Source organism: Heterodontus francisci, chromosome 13 (assembly GCF_036365525.1).
Source record: "Heterodontus francisci isolate sHetFra1 chromosome 13, sHetFra1.hap1, whole genome shotgun sequence".
Taxonomy (NCBI): Eukaryota; Metazoa; Chordata; class Chondrichthyes; order Heterodontiformes; family Heterodontidae; genus Heterodontus; species Heterodontus francisci.
The window spans coordinates 50,558,305-50,581,703 of NC_090383.1; the positions used below are offsets into that span (position 1 = coordinate 50,558,305).

General features: G+C 42.9%; 2 protein-coding genes across 7 annotated transcripts in view; one reads left to right on the plus strand and one right to left on the minus strand.

The window, feature by feature from the left end:
- The window catches only part of tfb1m (transcription factor B1, mitochondrial), a 47,362-nt gene extending 24,308 nt beyond the window's left edge, over positions 1–23,054 (plus strand). For all 6 annotated transcript variants that reach the window (XM_068044804.1, XM_068044801.1, XM_068044806.1 and 3 more), the window contains 3 exons: positions 262–381; positions 13,044–13,171; positions 22,711–23,054. In XM_068044804.1, the coding sequence (XP_067900905.1) occupies positions 262–381; positions 13,044–13,171; positions 22,711–22,936 (474 nt within the window). In that variant the 3' untranslated portion in view covers positions 22,937–23,054. The remainder of the gene's footprint in view (positions 1–261; positions 382–13,043; positions 13,172–22,710) is intronic.
- Positions 7,871–8,545, minus strand: cldn20 (claudin 20). Its single transcript, XM_068045796.1, has one exon. The coding sequence runs from the start codon at positions 8,528–8,530 to the stop codon at positions 7,871–7,873; it is 660 nt and encodes a 219-aa protein (XP_067901897.1). The 5' UTR covers positions 8,531–8,545.
- Positions 23,055–23,399: the final 345 nt, after the last annotated feature.

Consider the following 23,399-nt stretch of genomic DNA (forward strand, 5'->3'; position numbering starts at 1 on the left):
GAACAATTACACTTGTATCAAGCAGACATACTGTTTGCACTTAGTGATTTGTTTGAACTTTTCGAAGAAAGGAATAACTGCAGCCAGTATCTGGTATTAGTAAACTGAAATATTCTTTCACTTGTATGACTGTACAGGACGTGATTCTGTGAATATTTTGTGTATTCATGAATTCACTTTCTGCTCATGTAACCAAACTGTACGAAATGACTTTTTAAATATATGCACATTAGATTTTAAAACTACATATTTCTTTTACAGCGTCTCACAGCAAGTACTGGCAGTAGGCAAAGAAGCAGATTGTCTGTAATGGCTCAGTACTTGTGTAATGTAAAGAGTTGCTTTACAATTCCAGGCAGAGCTTTTGTTCCAAAACCCAAGGTAAGATATTTCTGACAATTTAAATAAAGAATCCCTGATGTGAGATTATTGGAAGTGCACTCCTTGTTTTGTTTTGGAATTATCTTTATAATCAGGTGCAGATTTCATGGAATCTTACAGCACAGAAAAGGACTATTTACCCCATCGTGCCTGTGGCAGCTCTTTGAAAGAGAGGTCCATTTAGTCCCACAACCACCCCATCATTTTCCCCATAACACTGAAAACTAGTTCTCTTCAAATACATGTCCAGTTGCCTTTTCAAAGTTGCTCTGGAATTTGATTTTGCCTTCCTTTCAGATAGTGTATTCCAAATCATAACAACCCTGTGTAAAATAATTTCTCCTCATTCCTACTCTATTTTGCCAATTAATTTAAATTGATGACCTCTAGAGGAAATGATTTCTCCCTACTTGCTCTGTCAAAACTCCTCACAATTTTGAATACCTGTTTGTTCTCCTTAAAGCAGAGGAAGGGAAGTCCTGTCATAGCTTCTCTATTATTTCCACATACCTAAAGTCTATCATCCCTGGCATCATCCTGGTAAACTTCCTCTGTACCCTCTCCAACCCCATGACATCCTTTATAAAGTGTGCCCAGAATTGTACACTATATTGCAGGTGAGGCCTAACCAGTGATTTGTAAAGGTTTAACATGACTTCCTTGTTTTTGCATTCAAAGCCCTATTTACAAAGGCAAGTATCCCATATGCTTACTTAACTGCCTTATTAACTTGCTCTGCCACCTTAAAGGATTTGTGATTATGCGGTGATTCTCCACAATTTAATCATTCAACATTCATCACCTCAGTCAAGGAAAGTTACGCATGTTCCCACAGAGGAAAGACTAGTGGATGAGTCATGTGCCTCTTGGCAGCTCATTCCAGGGCAGTATCTGGAAAAATTATGGGAGCAAGTTGTTTTCTCCTTTGGTTAAGGAAGGAGTCTTAAAGGGTGATGAAATTATTTTTAAAAATAGCAAAATATATGGTAATTAGTTGCAGATGTGCAGCGGAGTGTGCGCACAGAAATAGTGTATCAGCAAAATTATGAAATGCTTTCTAAATTTTATTGTATTTAAAAAAAAACTCATTCTTCTAGGCTGCCCGCTGAGGATGTAGTTTCTCTAATCGATTAGATTGAAATGTTTTCCTATTTCTGCTTGAGCCAACTATGTTTTTTAGGCTTACTGAATAATTGGTGTGTTCAATTTATTTTTTTAACATTCATTTGCATTCACAGTAATCCTGTACACTTTTGGGAATGTTTACATCAACTTTTATGTACTATCAAATGAGTCTTCCTTTATCCTACTGTGATTGGTAAAGTATATTTGCTTTTTCCCCTTCCCTCTTCTCCTGATGCTGCTAATTGGTGATGGGACATAGTTCCATGGTGCATGCAGTACCTCGCCCATGTGATCATTGCTCACGTTGAGTTAACAGTCTATTCCACTATCTTCTCTTTACTCTCATACTATTGCACCAACACAACTTGTTCGCAAAACACGTAATGAAGTTGTTGTTGCTTCTCTACTGAAGACAAAATGGGAATTGTGCTGTTTAGCAACTCATGCTTATCAGTCTTCTGGTCCTCTCCTAGTGTGCCACATCAAAACTCGAAAGGGAGCAGAGAGGGGAACAAGTACCTTCTGATGCAAACCCTGCCAACACTTCATCAGACTTGCTTTTAGATAAGATAGATGGCACAGAAACAGGCCATTCGGCCCAACTAGTCCTTGCCAGCATTTATGTTCCACTTGTGCCTCCTCCCATCTTTCCTCATCCAAATCTATCCTCATAACCCTCTATTCCTGTTTCTCTAATATACTTGTCTAGCTTCCCCTTAAATTCATCTATACTGTTCGCTTCAACCACTCCCTGTGGTAGCGAGTTCCACATTCTCACCACTCTTTGGCTAAAGAAGTTTCTTCTGAATTCCCTATTGGATTTCTTGGTGTCTATCATATATTGATGGCTTCTAGTTATGCTCTTACCCACAAGTTGAAACATCTGTCTGTGTCCACTCTATCAAAACCTTTCATAATTTTAAAGACCTCTATTAGGTCACCCTTCAGCCTTTTTTTCAAGAGAAAAGAGACCCAGCCTGCTCATCCTTTCCTGATATGTATACCTATCCTGCTTGAGTAAAGATGGATGTGAAGTAACTATTCAAGAGGGCTCTGATTCCCCAATGCAATGCTTGGAGAGAGGGGCCTGGCTGAAGTCTTACAGAATTGGGCCAATATGTCCAAGAGAACTGGCTACTTAGCTTCCAATTCTGCAGAAGTTTGTCAATTTTTGGAGGCTGGCTGTGTATGCGTGCTGGCCTCATTAGATCCACCAAAATTATTTAAATGCTAATGAGTCCCAATGACTAATTCCTGTGGCTGCATTGCGGCTCCTCATTCCCTGTGACAGATAAAACCATAGCCAAACTCCACTACTTTAAGACAGGTTGTGTGCAATTATATTTTGTTCCTTGTTGATGTTTTTCTACAATTCTGCAGTTTATCAGTACATATTTACAGCAACAGTATTTGTGCTGCCAGCAGTTGCCAACTTTCAGCAATGGCTGTTCAAGATTTGAAGAAGAATGGCAAGTTCCTGCTGGGGAGGTGTACTTGTGGTTCTCCGAGCAAAACTTGAGTTACTGTACTGGTTGCAACAACCCTGTTTTAAGAATTTCTCCTGTCCTCACTCTCTTTGTGGCATGTTAAATTGATGATTCCCTGATCACCCACTCTCCAACCAGAGGAAATAATCTTTCCCTATTCACTCTATCAAAATCCTTCCTAATATTAAAATCTGTTAGATCTGATGATCTTTCATCACGACCTGAAATGTTACCTCTGTTTCTCTCTCCACAGATGCTGCCTGGCCTGCGTATTTCCAGCATTTTCTGTTTCTGTTTCAGATTTCTAGCATCAGCAGTATTTTGCTTTTGTGTTTAAAATCTATTAACCTTCTCTGCTTCAGTGGAAATTGTCTTAATATCTCAATATTCAATATTGGTCACTTCCATAAGCGGTCCCCACTGCCCAATCTCTAGTCATTTGATGATGTAACCTGGAGGTATACCAGTATCTGCTAGTGATCTGAATTGTGTTTCATGTCTTTTGCACATATCCATCAAATCTTTCAGTAGTTGGCTTATAACACCTGAGCGAGATGAGGCCTGGTGCAAATTAAGCTGCTTTATTTTACAGAGTAACAATTATTATAAATTCTCACTGATCCAATTAACTTGAGGCATTTCTTTGTTAACAGGAATAATAGGTGTTAGAAGGAATTGTTAGCAATATTCTGTATGACCACCTGGACAAAAAGAAGTTAATAGACTTTCATAAAAGCAAAATACTGCGGATGCTGGAAATCTGAAACAAAAACAAGAAATGCTGGATTCACTCAGCAGGTTTGGCAGCATCTGTGGAAAGAGAAGCAGAGTTAACGTTTCGGGTCAGTGACCCTTCTTCGGAACCAAACGTTAACTCTGCTTCTCTTTCCACAGATGCTGCCAGACCTGCTGAGTGAATCCAGCATTTCTTGTTAATAGGCTTTCAACCTGCCTTCTGGAGAAGATCATGTCTCACCAGCCTGGTTGGATTTTTTTAGGATTTTACTTGGTTGGCAAATGTAGGTTGTCCCGTTGAGATATACTTGGGTTTTCAAAAAGCTTTTGACAAAATGTTTACAGTTGGCCATTTCATAACATAGAGTCCTGTGAGATTGGAAGGAAGATCCTGGGATGGATAAAAGTTAGTTGTATTCTCATAGGCAGAGGGTTATTATTAATGATTGTGGTTCTTAATGGAAACTGTTCACTTGTGGAGTTCCACAAGGATTTGTGTTAAGACTGTTGCTGGTCACTATCAATATTAACAATTTGGATGAACTGTCTGCCAATTTTCATTATAGAACCTTGGATGAAAGGAAACTACAATCAGATCTATGTGTTATGGGAACATATTTAATATAGTTAAATGTAATCTGCATGTGGGTAGGACTAATGCCAAGCACACATATCATTTGCAAGGCTCCAAACTAACAACTGTCAAGCAGGAAAGTGACTTGGGTGTTATATTGCACAAGTCTCATATGCTGCAAGGCTATAGAACAAGCTAATAGATTACTAGGATGTACTGATAGAATGAGCCAATATAAAACAAAGAACCATGATGTCCTTCTACTAGACCTTGTTTAAGCCTCATCTAGAATAGTGTCCAGTTTTTGTCCCCTCACATGGTGGGGGAGATTTGGTGGGGGAGATTTGATTGAGGTATTTAAAATAATGAAGGGACTACTGCACTAGATAGGTTAGGGAATACCAAGGGACTTGGTATAAGTTATATAAGTAAAGAGCAAGGTTGATGGGGAGGTTCCCAGGACTGTCCTAGGAAGGGAGATTGGGGAAACTGGGCCTGTATTCTCTAGAGTTTCGAAGAATGAGAAGTGATCTCATTGAAACCTGCAAAATACTTAAAGGGATAGACAGGGTAGATGTAGGTAAGATTCCTGCTCCTACGTTCTTCTGTTTTGCTTTTTTGCAGTTGGTCATTGACCACTGGAGTAAGTTTGTGCATGGACTGTGACCTCATTGCAAGTATTCAAAAAAGAAGCTGGCCGAGTTCCTGGTAGAGGCTGATATCACTCAGCTAAAGATGGGTGGAATGTTGAGTGATGTGCCTCGTGGTCACTGGTCTCCTGAACTTGCTATGATTACCTTCAGAGCCCAAAGAGTAATTTCCCAGAATTAGCCTTTAATTTGCTTTGGGCTTTTTAAAAAAAAATTGTTTTACTTCTCTGATGTGCATGGCTGCTAGAGGGTGGGGGTCATGATGCTTGGTGCAATGTGACTGAATGGGTAGGCTTGCTCTCCATAATTTTTGCATGTTCATATGCAATACTTATTGCTGAAGACATGAAAATATTTCACTATTGAGAGTTTGGTAATCAGCTAGCTATTATTGTTCAAATGCCCAAACACACACAAATTGGTAATTTTAAAGGAGCTTTTTGTAGCTGATTTGTCTGAGCAAAGCTCAACTTAAACCAATTACGTTGTTTGCTAGTATTTTAAAATATGATATTTTAAATAAATTCACAGAAATTAAGGCTGAGGACTGCATTATTACCTGAAGTTACTTTGTAGCATCCCAGCTTTGTGCAATCTTAGATGTAAGCAAAGTCCAAGTTTGAAAGGTATGTCATTTCAAAAGAGGCCTTAAATGACCCAATGCATTGGATACAGTTTCTGTAAGCTTGGAGCTGTCCATAGGATATGTAGGGGGTGGGAGGGTGCAGGTGGCAGGTGGGGAAGCAGGGCAGAGCTCTCAAATGAGGTTACCCAGATACAGCTTTTTGTAATTCATCGTGAATGTTTGTAGCCTGAAATGAACCAAAATGGTCTTGGATGGAAAATTGCAGCTGCGTGCCATAAATGGCAACAGCAACACTGAAGGCAAATAGATGAAAGCTTCTCAGTTTGATGCGCAGAGGTGGAACCTGATAAAGAAATTTTGTAACCATAGTAGTTAAATTAAAGCAGGGACTGAAAAGCAAAGGCAGTTCTGTTAAGAATAAATAACTGGGCAGTCGGGAGCTTGCTTTGTTACTGAACAGTGAGGGAAGGAAGTAGAATGAGTTTGCATTGACAGAGAAGATAGCCTGTGATGTTCAATTTATGCACTGGTGCTTATTTTGCTCAGCCTTTCAGCTTTTGTATCTATCTCCATTTTTCCCATGGCTGTACAGGTGTTGAGAATTATGAAGTGTTAAAATACAATGATGCAGGTTAATCTTGAAATTTTTTGTCACCTAATGAGGAAAAAAATCTAATTTAAGCCTTCTATTTTACAGCTAGCTTGGAAGTTTATTTCAATTAAATGACCATTTCCAATTATTTAACCTGAATGTTCTATTCACTAGTTATCATAGGGCACAGGATTATGCATCACTGTTTCTTTTTAAGATGCTTCAGAGATGCTCCCACAACCTACTAGTGTGTATTCCATTCTTATGCAGATTTACTTAGAGAGGACAGCACAGAAAGAGGCCATTTGGCCCAACCACACCATAAAAAGCTGCATTCAAGCCTCCTCCCATCCATCTTTATCGAACTCTTATCAGCGTAACCCTCTGTTTCCTTCTCCTATGTTTATCTAGCCTTCCCTTAAATGCATTTATACTGTTCGCCTCAACCACAGTGGCGCAGTGGTTAGCACCGCAGCCTCACAGCTCCAGCGACCCGGGTTCAATTCCAGGTACTGCCTGTGTGGAGTTTGCAAGTTCTCCCTGTGTCTGCGTGGGTTTCCTCCGGGTGCTCCGGTTTCCTCCCACATGCCAAAGACTTGCAGGTTGATAGGTAAATTGGCCATTATAAATTGCACCTAGTATAGGTAGGTGGTAGGGAAATATAGGGACAGGTGGGGATGTGGTAGGAATATGGAATTAGTGTAGGATTAGTATAAATGGATGAATGATGTTCGGCACAGACTCGGTGGGCCGAAGAGCCTGTTTCAGTGCTGTATCTCTAAACTAAAAAACTAAACTTGGTGTGTTAGTGAGTTCCACATTCTCACCACTCTGGGTAAAGAAGTTTCTTCTGAATTCTCTATTTGATTTGCTGGTGATTCTTCTCTTGATGGCCTCTAAACTCTCTTTGTGTCTACCAATCAAAACCTTTCATCATTTTAAAGCCCTGTTAGGTCGCTTCTCAGCCTTCTCTTTTTAAGTGAAAAGAGACCCAGCTTGTTTATCCTTTTCTGATAGCACAACTCAAAGGTTATAACTATCATCTTTATAAATCTCTTTTGACCCTCTCTAGTGCCTCTGTATCCCTTTTGTAATATGGCGACCAGAAATGTGCGCAGTACTCCAAGTACAGTCCAACCTAAAGTTTAATGCAAAGGGCCATCCAATTAGATTTGAAAATATGTGTTCTAATTTATTCATTAGGCAGACATATGATTTTGAATTCACTCCAATGAAATGAAGTTATTGTTGCAAATTTTTTTATTAAGAAGCATTATTTTTATTTTATGACACCCTTCACAAATTGATATTTTACATATCATTGGGGACAAATGTCTTGTTATCTGTGCTGATCCAAATGTAGCCTATAATACCAAAACACACTTGTGTACTGCTTGTCTTTTGTGCATCTGAAATTCCTCTTGTAGTACTTTCATGTCATACAGTCTAAAACAAATCTGCTTACAACATTTAAAAACAATGCTTTTAAACTAGCAGTCCCATTTTTGAAACTTACTGAAAGACTTTTTTGTTTGGGTTTAGACAGTTGAACATTTATTACAATAGTTGACAATAGCCCAGATGACTTTTCAAATGAGTCCTCAGTATTTACACAACATTACCTTTGTGACAACAGAACTGTTCAAATAAACTGAAATTAAGAATATTTTTTCAGATTTCCAAGCAGCAAACTTAGTGAAAGAGCACCACTTGGCATACCTACTTGTGTATAATCTGTTTTTACACATAATCTTGAAGTGAATAGCCTGTCTTATGTCCTGAAGACTGGAGTTCAGGGTAGTGCTGTCTGTTTGAGAGTTGAACATGTTCTCTCTGTGGCTCCCTGTTGCAGGATGTGCAGAAAATTGCACCTGCGATAAATGAAAACCCTGAAGAAACACATCCAACATATATTGCTCCTCCTATTTCATATCTGTTATCATCTGAGGCAGATGGCTTGAAGTAGTGGCTTATTAGCTCAGCTGTGAACCAGGATACTGGAACTAAACACATTATTCCAGCAGTAATGAAACAGACCCCTCCTGTGACGGCAGCACAGCGTTTAGTGTGTTGATCTCCCCATCTTATGCACTTCATACCAGGCAAGGAAATGCCGATTCCTAACATTGATATAATACATGACAGAACCATCATAGCTTGGGAGGCTTGAATGTACACAGGCTGGGCTAAGATGGAGAAGTTAAACCTGCAGCTGAAGAGCCCTGTACTATACCACGTGCAGTCCATCCAGAGACCTTGCATGTGTGTCGTTGTAGAGATTATATTTGATTCCACAAAGGTATTTACCTTCCAGTTTGGGAGCCCTGTGGTTGCAATTGCTCCTAGGAAAGCAAAGAAAGACAAAGAGAGTGCAAAAATCTGCAGCCCTGAGGACGCCATTGTTATCTTCTGACACCTTGTCTGTATACTCCAGTTCAATTCTGTGTTAATGGAATGGAATTAATCGGGCTCTTTCTCAGCTCTGCTTAAGGGAATAATACTTGTTATAAAATGTGGTTTAAAACTTCAGTGAAATGAAAAATGTAATCACAGTTTATAGAAATCAAAAAAAAACCTTACCTATAGAAATTGTATCCAGAACTGCAATGAATGGTTGGAAACGGAATTCGGTGATACTGCACTGATAAAGCACTGATAAAGCTCCCTCTCAGCTACCTACAGGACAAAGAGAATTTACAAATTAGTGTGAATAGATCAATTCATGTGACATCAGTTTTTCCTTAGCAACAGCGCTGCCTGCTTTTGAAAATACAAATTTATGCAGTACTACAAACTGTTCAGTTAATAAACTGAATATTTTTTTCAAGTCTGACATGCTGCCTGTGACTGGCCATTTGTAATGAAGCATTGAGAGATTATTTGTACAGTCTAACAAGTGTGTAAGGCTGTATTTTTTATATTTTTCCCCACATGGGTTTTTATATTGATTTAAATACAAAGGGAACCATAAGTTGTCTTCTTTTATCCTTGTATCTGGGTCAGGTGGATGTTAAGTTGGGAGCCAGTTTCATCTATCACTGCTATGTTTGTGAAATGGATGTAGACTGTAGATGAGTGGAGATGAGCAATTTTTTCAAGCTGCTTTAATTGACACCAACCCTGCAGGGATCGCTGCTGGGACCCTTACTGTTTGTAGTATAGATTAATGATTTAGACGTGAATGTAGAGGTATGTCGGTAAGTTCGCAGATGAAACGAAAATTGGTGGTGTCGTAAATAATGAGGAGGAAAGCTTTAGATTACAGGACAACATAGATGGGCTGGTAGGATGGGCAGAGCAGTGGCAAATGGAGTTTAATCCTGAGAAGTGTGAGGTGATGCACTTTGGGAGGTCTAACAAGGCAATGGAATATAAAATGGATGGTAGGACCCTCGGGAGTACAGATGGTCAGAGGGACCTTGGGATGCTTGTCCATAGATCACTGAAGGCAGCAGCACAGGTAGATACGGTGGTTAGGAAGGCATACGGGATACCTGCCTTTATTAGCCGAGGCTTAGAATATAAGAGCAGGGAGGTTATGATGGAGCTGTATAAAACGCTAGTTAGGCCACAGTTGGAATACTGTGTACAGTTCTGGTCGCCACACTATAGGAAGGATATGATTGCAATGGAGATGGTGCAGAGGAGATTCACCCGGATGTTGCCTGGGCTGGAGCATTTCAGTTATGAAGACAGACGCGAGAGGCTGGGGTTGTTTTCCTTGGAGCACAGAAGGCTGAGGGGGGACCTGATTGAGGTATACAAAATTATGAGAGGCATTGATAGGATAGATAGGAAGAAACTTTTTCCCTTAGCGGAGAGGTCAATAACTAGGGGGTATAGATTTAAGGTAAGGGGCAGGAGGTTCAGAGGGGAGTTGAGGAGGAACTTTTCACCCAGAGGGTGGTTGGAATCTGGAACACACTGCCTGAAGGGGTGGTAAAGACAGGAACACTCACGACATTCAAGAAATATTTAGATGAGCACTTGAAACGCCATAACATTCAAGGCTACGGGCCAAGTCTGGGGAAATGGGATTAGTTAGGACAGGTGCTTGATGGTCGGCGCAGGCATGTTGGGCCGAAGGGCCTGTTCCTGTGCTGTAAAACTCTGACTCTATAACTTGGATAGATAGGATCACTATTTCGCCCCAGCTTGAAGTATTGTGTCCATTTCTGGTCATCACATTTAAGGAAAGGGATGAAGCTTTGGACATGGTACAGAAGAGATTTGCTAGAATGGTTCCAAGGATGAGGGCTGACAGTTACATGGATAGACCGGAGAATCTGGAATTGTTCTCCATAGAGCAGAGAAGGTTAAGAGGAGATTTGATAGAGGTGTTTGTAGTAAATGAAGAGAAACTGTTTAAATTGGTTGAAGTAAAAACAGAAAATGCTGGAAACAGTCAGCTGTTCAGGCAGCATCTGTGGTGAGAGAAACCAAGTTAATGATTTAGGTCTGGCTGAAGGATTGATAACCAGAGGGCATTGATTTGAGGTGATTCTTAAAGGAACCCAAGACAGCATGCTGAAAAACTTGTTGCAATGAGTGGATAGGATTTGGAATGCACTGTCTGATAGTGTGGTGGAAAGAGATTCAATAGTAGCTTTCAAAAGAGAAATGGATAAATAAATATTTGAAGGAGAAAAAATTGCACGGATATGGGGAAAGAATGGGAGAGTGGGACTAACTGAATTGTTCTTCGAAAGATCTGGCGCAGGCTCGATGGGCTGTATAGCCTCCTATGATGTACTTTCCATGATTTTGTGATTTAATTTTAATAGAATAGTTCAATTTTTCCAATCCATCAGTTTAAAAAATATTCCAAATCTAAAATTCCAAATAAAAGCTTTTTCAGTGTGTATAAATTCTCACTTCACTAAAGTAATTATATTTGAAACATCTGATATTAAAACATTGATTGGGTGGATTTGGAAATGTAGTGAACACACTAAGTGCCACTTCTTTTAACAACTAATTATATTCCTAATAAATGTGTGGTACTCAAACTATCTCAATGTGTAATAAGACAGACTAGAATAGGCATTTGGCTGCGAGCAGTTGATCTTAAAGGGCATTCTTAGACTATGAAGAAGTTAATCTCCTAAGGCACTGAGTTCCTGAACAAATGATTGATACATAACACAACTTGTATTGGCTCTTCCTGGTCCCATGTTAGTTGATATTGTTAACAGTTCTCTCAAGCGCTGTCCCTCCCTCCTTCAAAACTGCTGTGTTCACCCATCTCCTCAAAAAAAAACCTTGACTGCACTGTCCTTATAAACTGCCACCCCATCTCCAACCTCCTTTGCCTCTCAGGACCTTGAACATGTTTCCTCCCAAATCCATGCTCATATTTCCCAGAACGCCATGTTTGAATCCCTCCGATAAGATATCCACCCCTGCCACGGTACCGAAACAGCTCTTATCATAGTTGCAAACAACATCCTATGTGACTGTGACAAAGGCAGACTATTCCTCCTCATTCTTCTCGACCTGTCTGCAGCCTTTGACATAGTTGACCACACCAACCTCCTCCAACATCTCTTCACGGTCGTCCGGCTGGGTGTGACTACACTCACCTGGTTACATCCTTTTCTAACTAATTGCAGCCAGAGTATTGCCTGCAATGGCTTCTCTTCCCACTCCTGCACTGTTACCTCTGGTATCCCCCAAAGTTCTGTCCTTGGCCCCCTCCTATTTCTCATCTACCTGCTGTATCTCAGCAATTTCATCCGAAAACTCAGCATCGGTTTTAACATGCATGCTGACAATGTCCAGCTCTACCTCACCACCATCTCTCTCGACTCCTGTCACTAAATTATCAGACTACTTGTCCAATATCAAGTGCTGGCTGAGCAGAAATTTTCTCCAATTAAATATTTGGAAGACCGAAACCATTGTTGTTGGATCTGCTACCTAGCTATCAACTCCATCCCTCTCCCTGGCAACTGTCTGAGGTTGAACCAGACTGTTCGCAAATTCAGTGTCATATTTGACCTGAGATGAGCTTCCAATCACATATCCATGCCATCACTAAGACTACCTATTTCGTCTCTGTAACATCCCCTAACTCCCCCACCCCCCATGCCTCAGCTTATCTGTTGCTGAAACCGTCATCCATGCCTTTGTTACCACTAGACTTGACTATTCCAACGCATTCCTGGCCGGCCTCCCACATTTTACCCTCCGTCAACTTGAGGTCATCCAAACTAACGCCTATGTCTTCCTTCTCACCAAGTCCCATTCACCCATCGTTTCTGTGCTTGCTGACCTACACTGGCTCACGGTTAAACAATGTCTTGATTTTAAAATTCTCATCCTTTGCAAATCCCTCCATGGCCTTGCCGTCCCTACCTCCCTAATTTCCTCCAGCTCCACAATCCTTCAAGATATCCATGCTCATCTAATTGTGAGCATCTTCAATTTTAATTGCTCCACCATTGGTGGCTGTCCCTTCAGTTGCCTAGGCCCTAAGCTCTGGAATTTCCTTCCTAAACCCCTCTACTTCTCTTTCAAGACTCTCCTTAAAACCTACCGCTTTGACCAAGCTTTGGCCATCTGCTCTAATATCTCCTTATATGCTCAGTGTAAAATTTTGCTTTAGAATGCCCCTGCAAAGTGCCTTGAGACATTTTATTAAGTTAAAGGCACTATGTAAATACAAGTTTTTGTACGTTTCTCAAGGCATCCTTCAGTGCAAAGCGGTTTTAAATTTTTCAGCTACGTGGTAAGGAGTTGAGGAAATATTTGACTATTTCCAGTTATGCAGAAAGGTTGAATCTATGCAATGTTTACTAGCTCAAACCTACTTTACACTCCAGTCGATAAATCTTAACACACAAAGTTCTGAGTGTATTTTTTCCTCCTGTGTGTTGGATGTGATCTGTATAATCGAATTTTTGGTTTCTAGGTGGATGTAGGAGTTGTGCATTTTATTCCTCTGGTGAAACCACAGATTAACCAACCCTTCAAACTGGTGGAAAAAGTGGTGAGATGCATCTTCAGCTTTAGGAGAAAGTACTGCCGAAGAGGAGTTGAGTAAGTTTTATTTTATTTTTATTTAGAGATACAGCACTGAAACAGGCCCTTCGGCCCACCAAGTCTGTGCCGACCAAGAACCATCCATTTATACTAACCCTACAGTAATCCCATATTCCCTACCACCTACCTACACTAGGGGCAATTTACAATAGCCAATTTACCTATCACCTGCAAGTCTTTGGCGGTGGGAGGAAACCGGAGCACCCGACGAAAACCCACGCGGTCACAGGGAGAACTTGCAAACTCCACACAGGCAGTACCCAGAATTGAACCCGGGTTCCTGGAGCTGTGAGGCTGCGGTGCTAACCACTGTGCCGCTGTGTCTCTATTCTTCTATTTTTATGACAGTAAGGAAAATTGATCACAATTGTAATGTAGTTTATATACAACTGATATTTTAGTATAGTTGGTTGACAAAAACAAAACGGTAATAAAAGATCTTTCACAAGCTGCAGTTAACTGTGAAACTGGATGTTGCAGTCAGTGGTGAAGCAACAGCGCTCGCTGCTGACCTCAGAGAAAGCTACCAACAAAGATCTAGCGATCTCTGTGGCATGGTCTTTTCGTTTAGTGAAGTCAGTTTGAATCTGGTGACAATCTCCAGGCGTCCAGCAACAAGTGATGTCATTAAGCAGGATAAGCAGCCAATCACATCGAAGTATTCTCATAAACTGCAAACCAGGAAGCAAGAACCATTATAATAAAAGCAAAATACTGCGGATGCTGGAAATCTAAAATAAAAACAAGAAATTCTGGAAATACTCAGCAGGTCTGGCAGTATCTGTGGAGAGAGAAGCAGAGTTAACGTTTCAAGTCAGTGACCCTTCTTCAGAACTTTATAGCAAAAACCATTAAATCGTTTCACTTTTAATACTTAAATTTTAGAGAGTGAAACAAATAATTGGGACACTTGAGACTAAGATAGAAACTAAAATATTATATAAACAAGCTTTAGAAAAATAAAATGTGGAATTTATTATATTGGAGGAATTTGACATTCAACAAATATCAAATTACTCTTTCAGGGCCAGTGAGGCTGTTCAGCAGTAATTATGAATCATTCAACAAAGTGTAGCCTTTTCAAGGGTTTTTACAGCATGACTATGAGTTGGATTTTATGCTCCTGTAGAAGGTGGGTTTTTGGCAGGGGGGGCGGAGAATCGCCGCGGAGTCGTCCGCAATTGAACCTGACACCGCAATGCCGGTTTCCGATTTTCTTGGAGGCAAGTGGATACTGTTGGTGGGGGGTGGGAGGGGGGTAGATCTCGGCAAGTGGGTACTGTTAGGAGGGGGATCTTGGCAACTGTGTCGGTGGTTTTTGTCAGGGGTCCAGTACAGGGTACTTGAGTGGCATTGGTATGGCCATGATAGCTTGCACTTATTGAAAAATTGCGAGCAACATCAATCCATACCATAGAGCTAATGCAGGAATCCTGCATAACCAAAATTAACACAAATCCTGGATTGGTGTACTTTACTTTTTGAAGGAAGCCAAAAGTCCAAGGAGGATGGAGATGGCTATGATTCACCCTGTTTTCCCAGATCCCCTTGCTGTGCTGAAGCATCTCTGCCGGAGGCAGGCCCAAGAGGCAGCTGCAGCTCAAGAAGAAGCTCCAAGACACGAGCAGCAGCAGCTGCCAAGGCAAAGAAGAGCCCAAAAACGCCAGTAAGTCTATAGGACTCTGCTGACATACCCGCAGATGTCTGAGTGAAACCGCCAGAGAAGACTGCGGCTGTCCAGAGAGGCCGTCACAGACCTCTGCGTACTGCTGAACCATGATATGTGACCAATGGGTTTTGGTGGTCACCCTATACCTGTGGCCCTCAAAATTACCCTGGCCCTAATCTTTTATGCCTCTGGATCATTCAAGGGATCCACCGGTGTCATGTGTAAGGTCTCTCAATCCACTTTGCACCACTGAATCAAGGAGGTTACCAATGCATGGTTCAGGAGTGCTGACGACTATGTATGCTACAGGACAGACCCTGAGAGTTAGGCTGAGAGGGCCACTGGATTTGGGGCCATTGCGGGATTCCAGCAGATCCAAGGTGTGATCAACTGCACACATGGCCACCAAGACCCCCAAGGACCAACCAGCCGCCTTCATAAACTGAAAGGGGTTTCATTCAATTAATGTCCAACTGGGACGTGACCACAGAAGGCACTTCCTACAAGTATGCGTCCACTTCCCGGGAAGCTGCCATGACTCATAGATGCTTAGCCAGTCTCAGGTGCCACTGTTTTTCACTCTCCCTGTTCGCCTTCAAGGGTGGATTCTTGGGGATAAGGGTTACCCCTTGAAGACATTGTTTTGACACCAGCAAGTAACCCCAGCAATGATGCAGAAGAGCGTTAACACCTGCCATGGATCCACCCGAGCGACCATCGAGTAGCCCATTGGTATGCTAAAGATGTTGTTCCACTGCCTCAATAGATCTGGTGAAGCTCTTCAGTATGCCCCAGACAGCAATTGTGCGCATTGTTGTGATCTGTGTTCTACACAACATAACTACAGAGGGGGGAGGCTTTGCCAGATGAAGAAATACAAGAGCGTGAGACATCCTCTGATGAAGAGGACACAGAGGGCACACAAGGCCAAGTATGCATGGAAAATCAGAATAGTGAGCAGCACGCAAGGGAGGCAAGGCAAAGACTAATAACTGCACGTTTTCACAATCCATGAATTTCAATAAATATGCTTGTTACCAAAACTCTCCATCATGCATGTAGTTTTAAGCCCTCTGCCTACATAATATCTGTCTCGCCAGCATGAATGGCAGCAACAAATTGAGCCAGTGCCCTTGTGACATCATTCGTGCAATTAAACATCATGCTCATTGGCATGTCAGTGATGTCAGTGGTCACACTGGCAATGCTGTAAGGCATATGATTGAATTGCAGGAGGCACGTCACTCGATGATGGAATGTGGTTTTCAAACTCTAAAGGCTGATGATTGGCAGAAAAGCACATTTAATTAAAGTAAACGTGACATATCTGTCTTACCCATGAATACCCACATATGGCATGGTGTCTTTTTAATACATTTGTGGGTGTTCCTTCGGAGTGTAACCTCTGCACTAGCAGCTGGACTGGTAGAACACTGCTGATCAGGCTGCTCCTTGGCCTGTGATGACTTTGGCGGTTGTCCTCTGGGTGCCTGAGGCCTGGACGGCCTCAACTGCCTGAAGGTTTCCTGCACTGGTGCAGGAATGTCCACAGATGTCACGGCTGCTGGAGCTGGACTCACTGGTGGAGGAGCTGAGGAGCCCATGTCCACTCTCAAATAGCCCTGAGGAGAGTGCCCAGATGTGGAGGTCTGCCTCTCTTCCTCCCTCTCAAGATTCATTGGAACCTCCCTGCTCTTCGGAGAAGGACTATGAGCAGGAAAACACTCCTCCTCTCTCCCTGCTACTGCTGATTTGAAGTCATGGCCAAGGCAAGGGTTTGCAGGTCATGACGCATCTGTGGATTGTGGCTCTCCATGAGGCTCGCCAACCTCTCGAGGAATGAAGCCATGCGCTCATATGCGTGGGATGTGGCAGCAGTCATGACATAAAAACAAGAAATGCTGGAAATACTCAGCAGGTCTGGCAGCATCTTTGGAGAGCGAAGCAGGGTTAATGTTTCAGGTCAGTGAACTTTCATCAGAATCCAGCATCTGCAGTATTTTCCTTTTATTTTAGCTGTCATGGCATAGATGGACTCCTCCATCGTATGCTCATGGCTGCGCATAGCCTCTGGCATCTCCACCATATGTTGCCTTACCTATCCCTGCAACTCCAGCATCCCCTGTGCTGTTGACACCAGAGGCTCGTCATTAGCCTGGGGCTCAGCATAGACCTGGATACCCATAGTCTTCTGACTGCCAGAGGCCTTGCTGTCTCTGCTGCAGCCAACTGCTCAGGTGCGTGTGTGGTGCTCTCACCAGCTTGTGACCCTGAATCTAATGCCGATGTGATACCCACCGAGTTGAGAATATCTGCGCTGGTGGAAGGTGCAGGAGAGTCATGGGACGTTGCATCCTCCAAGTGTTCCTCGTCTTCAGAGGTTGTCGTTGTTCCATCATTGTCTGGAATCATTTGCGAGCGGCAGCCTGTAAGATACAATGTAAAGAACAGACATTTAGGCATTATGGTACACTTTTCCCACTGATGACAGCATTGCATATCTCTATAAAATGTAATTTTGATTAATTCTATGTTTGGCGATAATTACTCTCTTCAGCTGGGACCCCGAGCTCGCTGTCGGATATAACACCTGTTTCTTGGCTCCCGGCTAATTTGAGCGGCTTCTCTTCAGCCTGAGACAAAGGTCGCAGGTCAGGCACCCCACCATCAGTCCTGGTTGCCTCCTTGCTGTTGTGGGCCCTCTTCTGAAAGATCAAGGATGCAGCTATTGCCAAGTTCCAAACGTATCTGCATCACGTAAATACTAACATGTGCCAAACATCTGCACCTGGGGATGTGTCTGCTCTACTGCTGATACTGACTCTACCTGTCATGGGTCTCAATTGGGCTAAGTTAGAAACGAGGGAGACTGGTCTCATGTATGCAGTCAGTCATCTGCCATCATTACACTATGACCCTCCTATCATTGAAATGGCTGAGGCAACTGTGCGGCATTAAGCCTTGTGAGCAAGCAGATCACAACAAGCTATCTAGAACTGTGCAACTTATCTTGGCTGAGTGTCAGAGGTCATTGACCCTCTTCCTGCACTGCACCCAGTTACGCTGGTTGACCCCACGGCTACTAACCTCCTCTGCGATCTCCGTCCAGGCTTGCTTGGTCAACTGGGAGGACCTCTTCTTGCCAGCGCTGGGAAAAAGAATCAGCAGAGAGGCATCACTGAAGCATGGGACCAACCTTGACTGTCCATCTGTCATTGCTGTAATTGTGCCCAGAGGTGGGAGAATGCTGCTTTCAGATAAAGTAATGTTTTGAAGAGCACAGACTTTTAGCCTCAAGAACCTGATGCTAAAAGAATACAGAGATGGCGCCAGCACCTGCTCCAACATCAGGTGCCACCATTAATGGTGGCGCCAAGGCCACCCCGACCACTTAATTGGGGGAGAACGCCATCGTCATTATGCTAAATGGCCACCCGTCGCATAATCTTGGTGGCATAGCCGCTTGCTTCACAGGTGGGACGGCCACCATTTTGCACACCTGCTGCTGCTCCCGGTGGCTGGATAATAAAATTCAGCCCTAAGAGTGCAAAGGAACAAGTCCTTCAGTGATTTCTAAATGATTACATTCTGGACGTTCTCAACAGTGCACCCTCTAGAGAAGTATAGAATCACTGACAGGCAACTTCTGGATTTCCGTATTTAACTGTGCATGTACAGACTCCAGAAGTTGTCATTTTCAGAGGAGTAATGACGGTGAATGTGAATCATCAAAAATGCAGTCAGATCAAACTGTTTACATCTCACAAAAGTACAAATGAGGAAAACTTGTTCAGCCCAGCCAGCGTGTCCTGTTACTTCGCTCCATTGCAGGACCCCAGTCTGTTTTCATCATCATTTTGCCTTGACATCTAATCAGTATCTGCTGTCTGATAATTAGAAATAGTTTTTTTTTTATATATGCTCCAGTTAGATGACAATCAAATCCATAAGATAAATATTAAGTGAAATAAGTTGATTAAGTAGTCTTTTACTTCCTAGTTCGAACTGATTCACACAGTACTGCTCATATTCATGCTATTTACGTTGAAAACCTCAATTGTTTCTTATCCTCCTGTTCCAATTTCTTTTCCATTGGCAGTAGTAGACTCGTTTTGCGCTCTAATAACCATAGTGATTTAACAATGCAGTCACACCGGCAGGACAGACCCAGCAGAGGTGGTGGCACAGTGGTATACAGTCAGAAGGGAGTTGCCTATGGAGTCCTCAACATCGACTCTGGACCCCATGAAGTCTCATGGCATCAGGACAAACATGGGCACGGAAGCCTCCTGCTGATTACCACCTACCACCCTCCCTCAGCTGATCAGTCAATACTCCTTCATGTTGAACATCACTTGGAGGAAGCACTGAGGGTGGCAAGGGCACAGAATGTACTCTGGGTGGGGGACTTCAGTGTCCATCACCAAGAGTGGCTTGGTAGCACCACTACTGACCAAGCTGGCCGAGTCCTAAAGGACATAGCTGCTAGACTGGGTCTGCGGCAGGCGGTGAAAGGAAAAACATACTTGACCTCGTCCTCACCAATCTGCCTGCTGCAGATGCATCTGTCCATCACAGTATTGGCAGGAGTGACCACTGCACAGTCCTTGTGGAGATGAAGTCCCGCCTTCACATTGGGGATACCCTCCATCGTGTTGTATGGCACTTCCACCGTGCTAAATCGGATAGATTTTGAACAGATCTAGCAATGCAAAACTGGGCATCCATGAGGCGCTGTGGGCCATCAGCAGCAGCAGAATACTCAACCATAATCTGTAACCTCATAGCCTGGTATATCCCCCACTCTCCCATTCCCATCAAGCCAGGAGACCAACCCTGTTTCAATGAAGAGTGCAGGAGGGCATGCCAGGAGCAGCACCAGGCATACTTCAAAGTGAGGTGCCAACCTGGTGAAGCTACAAGCCAGGACTATCTGCATGCCAAACTGCGTAAGCAGCATGCTTTAGACAGAGCTAAGCAATTCCATAACCAACGGATCAGATCTAAGCTCTGCAGTCTTGCCGCATCTAGCCGTGCATGGTGGTGGACAATTAAACAACTAACTGGAGGAGGTGGCTCCACAAATATCCCCATCCTCAATGATAGGGGAGCCCAGCACATCAGTGCGAAAGATAAGGCTGAAGCATTGCAACAATCTTCAGGCAGAAATTCCAAGTTGTTGATCCATCTCGGCCTCCTCCAGAAGTCGCCAGCATCACAGATGCCAGACTTCAGCCAATTGGATTCACTCCGCGTGATATCAAGAAACAACTGAAGGCACTGCATACTGCAAAGGCTATGGGCCCTGACAATATTCCGGCAATAGTACTGAAGACCTGTGCTCCAGAACTTACCGTGCCCCTAGCCAAGCTGTTCCAGTACAGCTACAACACTGGCACCTAGCCTGCAATGTTGGAAAATTGCCCAGATATGCCCTGTCCACAAAAAGCAGGACAAGTCCGACCCGGCCAGTTACCGCCCCATCAGTCGACTCTCAATCATCAGTAAAGTGGTGGAAGGTGTCATCAACAGTGCCATCAATTGGCACTTTCTTAGCAATAACCTGCTCAGTGACTCTCAGTTTGGGTTCCGCCAGTGCCACTCAGCTCCTGACCTCAGTACAGCCTTGGTTCAAACATGGACAAAAGAGCTGACCTCTAGAGGTGAGGTGAGAGTGACTGACATCAAGGCAGCATTTGACCGAGTATGGCATCAAGGAGATCTAGCACAATTGGAGTCAATGGGAATCAGGAATCTGGAGGAAAACTAGAGTCATACCTAGCGCAAAGGAAGATGGTTATGGTTGTTGGAGGTCAATCATCTCCAGGACATCATTGCAGGAGTTCCTCAGGGTAGTGTCCTAGGCCCAACCATCTTCAGTTGCTTCATCAATGACTTTCCTTCAATCATGAGGTCATTCAATCATGCGACTCCTCAGATACTGAAGCAGTCCGAGTAGAAATGCAGCAAGACCTGGACAATATCCAGGCTTGGGCTGATAAGTGGCAAGTGCCAGGCAATGACCATTTCCAACAAGAGAGAATCTTTTGACATTCAATGGCATTACCATAGCTGAATCCCTCACTATCAACATCCTAGGGGCTACCATTGACCAGAAACTTAACTGGAGTAGCCATATAAATACTGTGGCTACAAGAGCAGGTCAGAGGCTAGGAATCCTGCAGTGAATAACTCACCACCTGACTCCCCAAAGCCTGTCCATCATCCACAAGGTGTATGATGGAATATTGTCAACTTGCCTGGATGGGTGCAGCTCCAACAACACTCAAGAAGCTCGACACCATCCAGGACAAAGCAGCCCGCTTGATTGGCACCCCATTAACCACCTTCAACATTCACTCCCTCTACCACCGACGCACAGTGGCAGCAGTGTGTACCATCTACAAGATGCATTGGAGCAACTCACCAAGGCTCCTTCGACACCACCTTCCAAACCTCTATCAACTAGAAGGACAAGGGCAGCAAATGCATGGGAACACCACCACCTGCAAGTTCCACTCCAAGTCACACACCATCCTGACTTGGAACTATATCGTCATTCCTTCACTGTCGCTGGGTCAAAATCCTGGAACTCCCTTCCTAACAGCACTTTGGGTGTACCTACCTCACATGGACTGCAGCAGTTCAAGAAGGCAGCTTAAAGGTGTGCAAAGGAAACCCAATCCCAGTACGAATGGCAGACCCGGAAGCCCGACATGATCCGGCCCGAATCCGACACGTGTCCTCCGATCCCATTGGGGTTGGGAAGCAGGCCTTTACATCAGTACATGGGTAAAGGCCTGCTACCCAACCCAACCCCGCCGTGTCCCGATGACGTGTCTGGTTCGGGCTGGGTCATATCTGGCTTCCGAGTCCAGCATTCGGGCTCAGTCGGGTTTCCTTTGCACATCTTTTAGGCAGCTCACCACCACCTTCTCAAGGGCAATTATGGATGGGCAATAAATGTTGTCCTAGCCAGCGACGTCCACATCTCATGAATGAATTTAAAAAAACTACATTCGTGTTAGTGCAAAGCTGTTATGGCTGTGCACAGATGACAAACTTGCAGACTATATGTCAGATGTGAAGTATAGCAGAGCAGCTTCTCCTTTTGGACCCTGTTTGCAAGATTCCCACTGCAAATGCATGCGTGGTCCTCAGTTGAGAACAGGAATGGACTTGGGGATGATGCTCCCCACAGTTAGAATGCTCTGCCCTCACTCATTAACAAGGTTCACACGTGAAGAATGCGCACTTGTAAGGTGCTAGGCACACGTGGAACTGTACTCTAGGAAGAAGTCAACACTGGCAGGAAAGACAGGGAAATGAGAAAATATTAGAACAGTTCCTAGAAAGAGAAGGCGGGTGTCTTGACTCACTGCTACCCAGTTTCTGGTGAAGTCTTTTTAAAAAGATTTTTTTAAACATAAAGACAGAATGCTGGAAAAAGCTTAGCAACTCTGGTTCACTTCAGATGATGGGCCATCAACCTAAAATATTAACTGTTTCTCTCTCCACAGATGCTGCCAAACCTGCTGAGTGTTTTCAGCATTTTCTGTTTTTATTTCAGATTTCAAGCATCTGCAGTATTTTACTATTGTATTTTAATGACAGCATTTTGTAAAAACAGAATCAAGTTCTTGTCTGAATTACATAAACTTACTTCCTTAACATTCTTCCAATCTAAATATGAACTGTAGATGGCAACAATCCACTTCATGATAACTGGCTGTTAGAATCTGTTACTGATTCACAGTTATTTAGTTAATTGTCAATTATAAAAAAAATTTTGTATAAAAATTCAGAACATGCCAGAATATATTGTGAACAAAAGCATTTAAGAAAAAAATGTTTTGGTCCTTTCTAGAATTTTATTTCCTGAAGCTCTGAGATTACAGCTAACAGAACAAATGCTGTGCGCTGCTGATGTCGATCCGACACTCCGCCCAGGTCAACTTTCTATACCTCAGTTCAGGGCTCTATGTGATGCGTATAGCCAACTGTGCAATGAAAACCAAAATCTTTTCGCTTACAACTTCAGAGAAGAATTACGACAAAAGAAGCTTTTACGTAAAGAAAAAAAATTACATTGAAGAGTATGAAACAAGTGAAAGTTGATGACACATTCGGAGCTGGAACTCTATTAGTTGCTAAAGCTACATTGTTAACTCTTTTAAATTGACACTCATTAAAAAGAAGTCTTTAAAATCAGCTTCATGACTAGCCTGATTTAGTATCATCCCATAAGCTACTTCTATTGGGGCTGTTTACCTTTACCTTGAGCAAAGCGATAGGGATTTGAAACTGAAGAGGTTGGAAACTTACTTTCAGGGGCTGCAACAATTATTTTGTTCTTTCGAGTATGTTGGTTTTGTAGTATGGTAGGCACTAGAGTGGGAAAGCTGTGGCGGTGACCGCTGTATTAAATTATTACAAAAGCATGCAGCAGTAACTTCAATACTGCATAACAAATAACATGGCATTTTGTACTGATTTTAACACATTGCTTGATATTTGTTTTTTTTAAAATGTGGGACCATGGCTGTAGATTCCCAC

Excerpts from the sequence above, each read along its gene's own strand:
- cldn20 (XM_068045796.1), bottom strand. The coding sequence starts at position 8,530 with ATGGCGTCCTCAGGGCTGCAGATTTTTGCACTCTCTTTGTCTTTCTTT.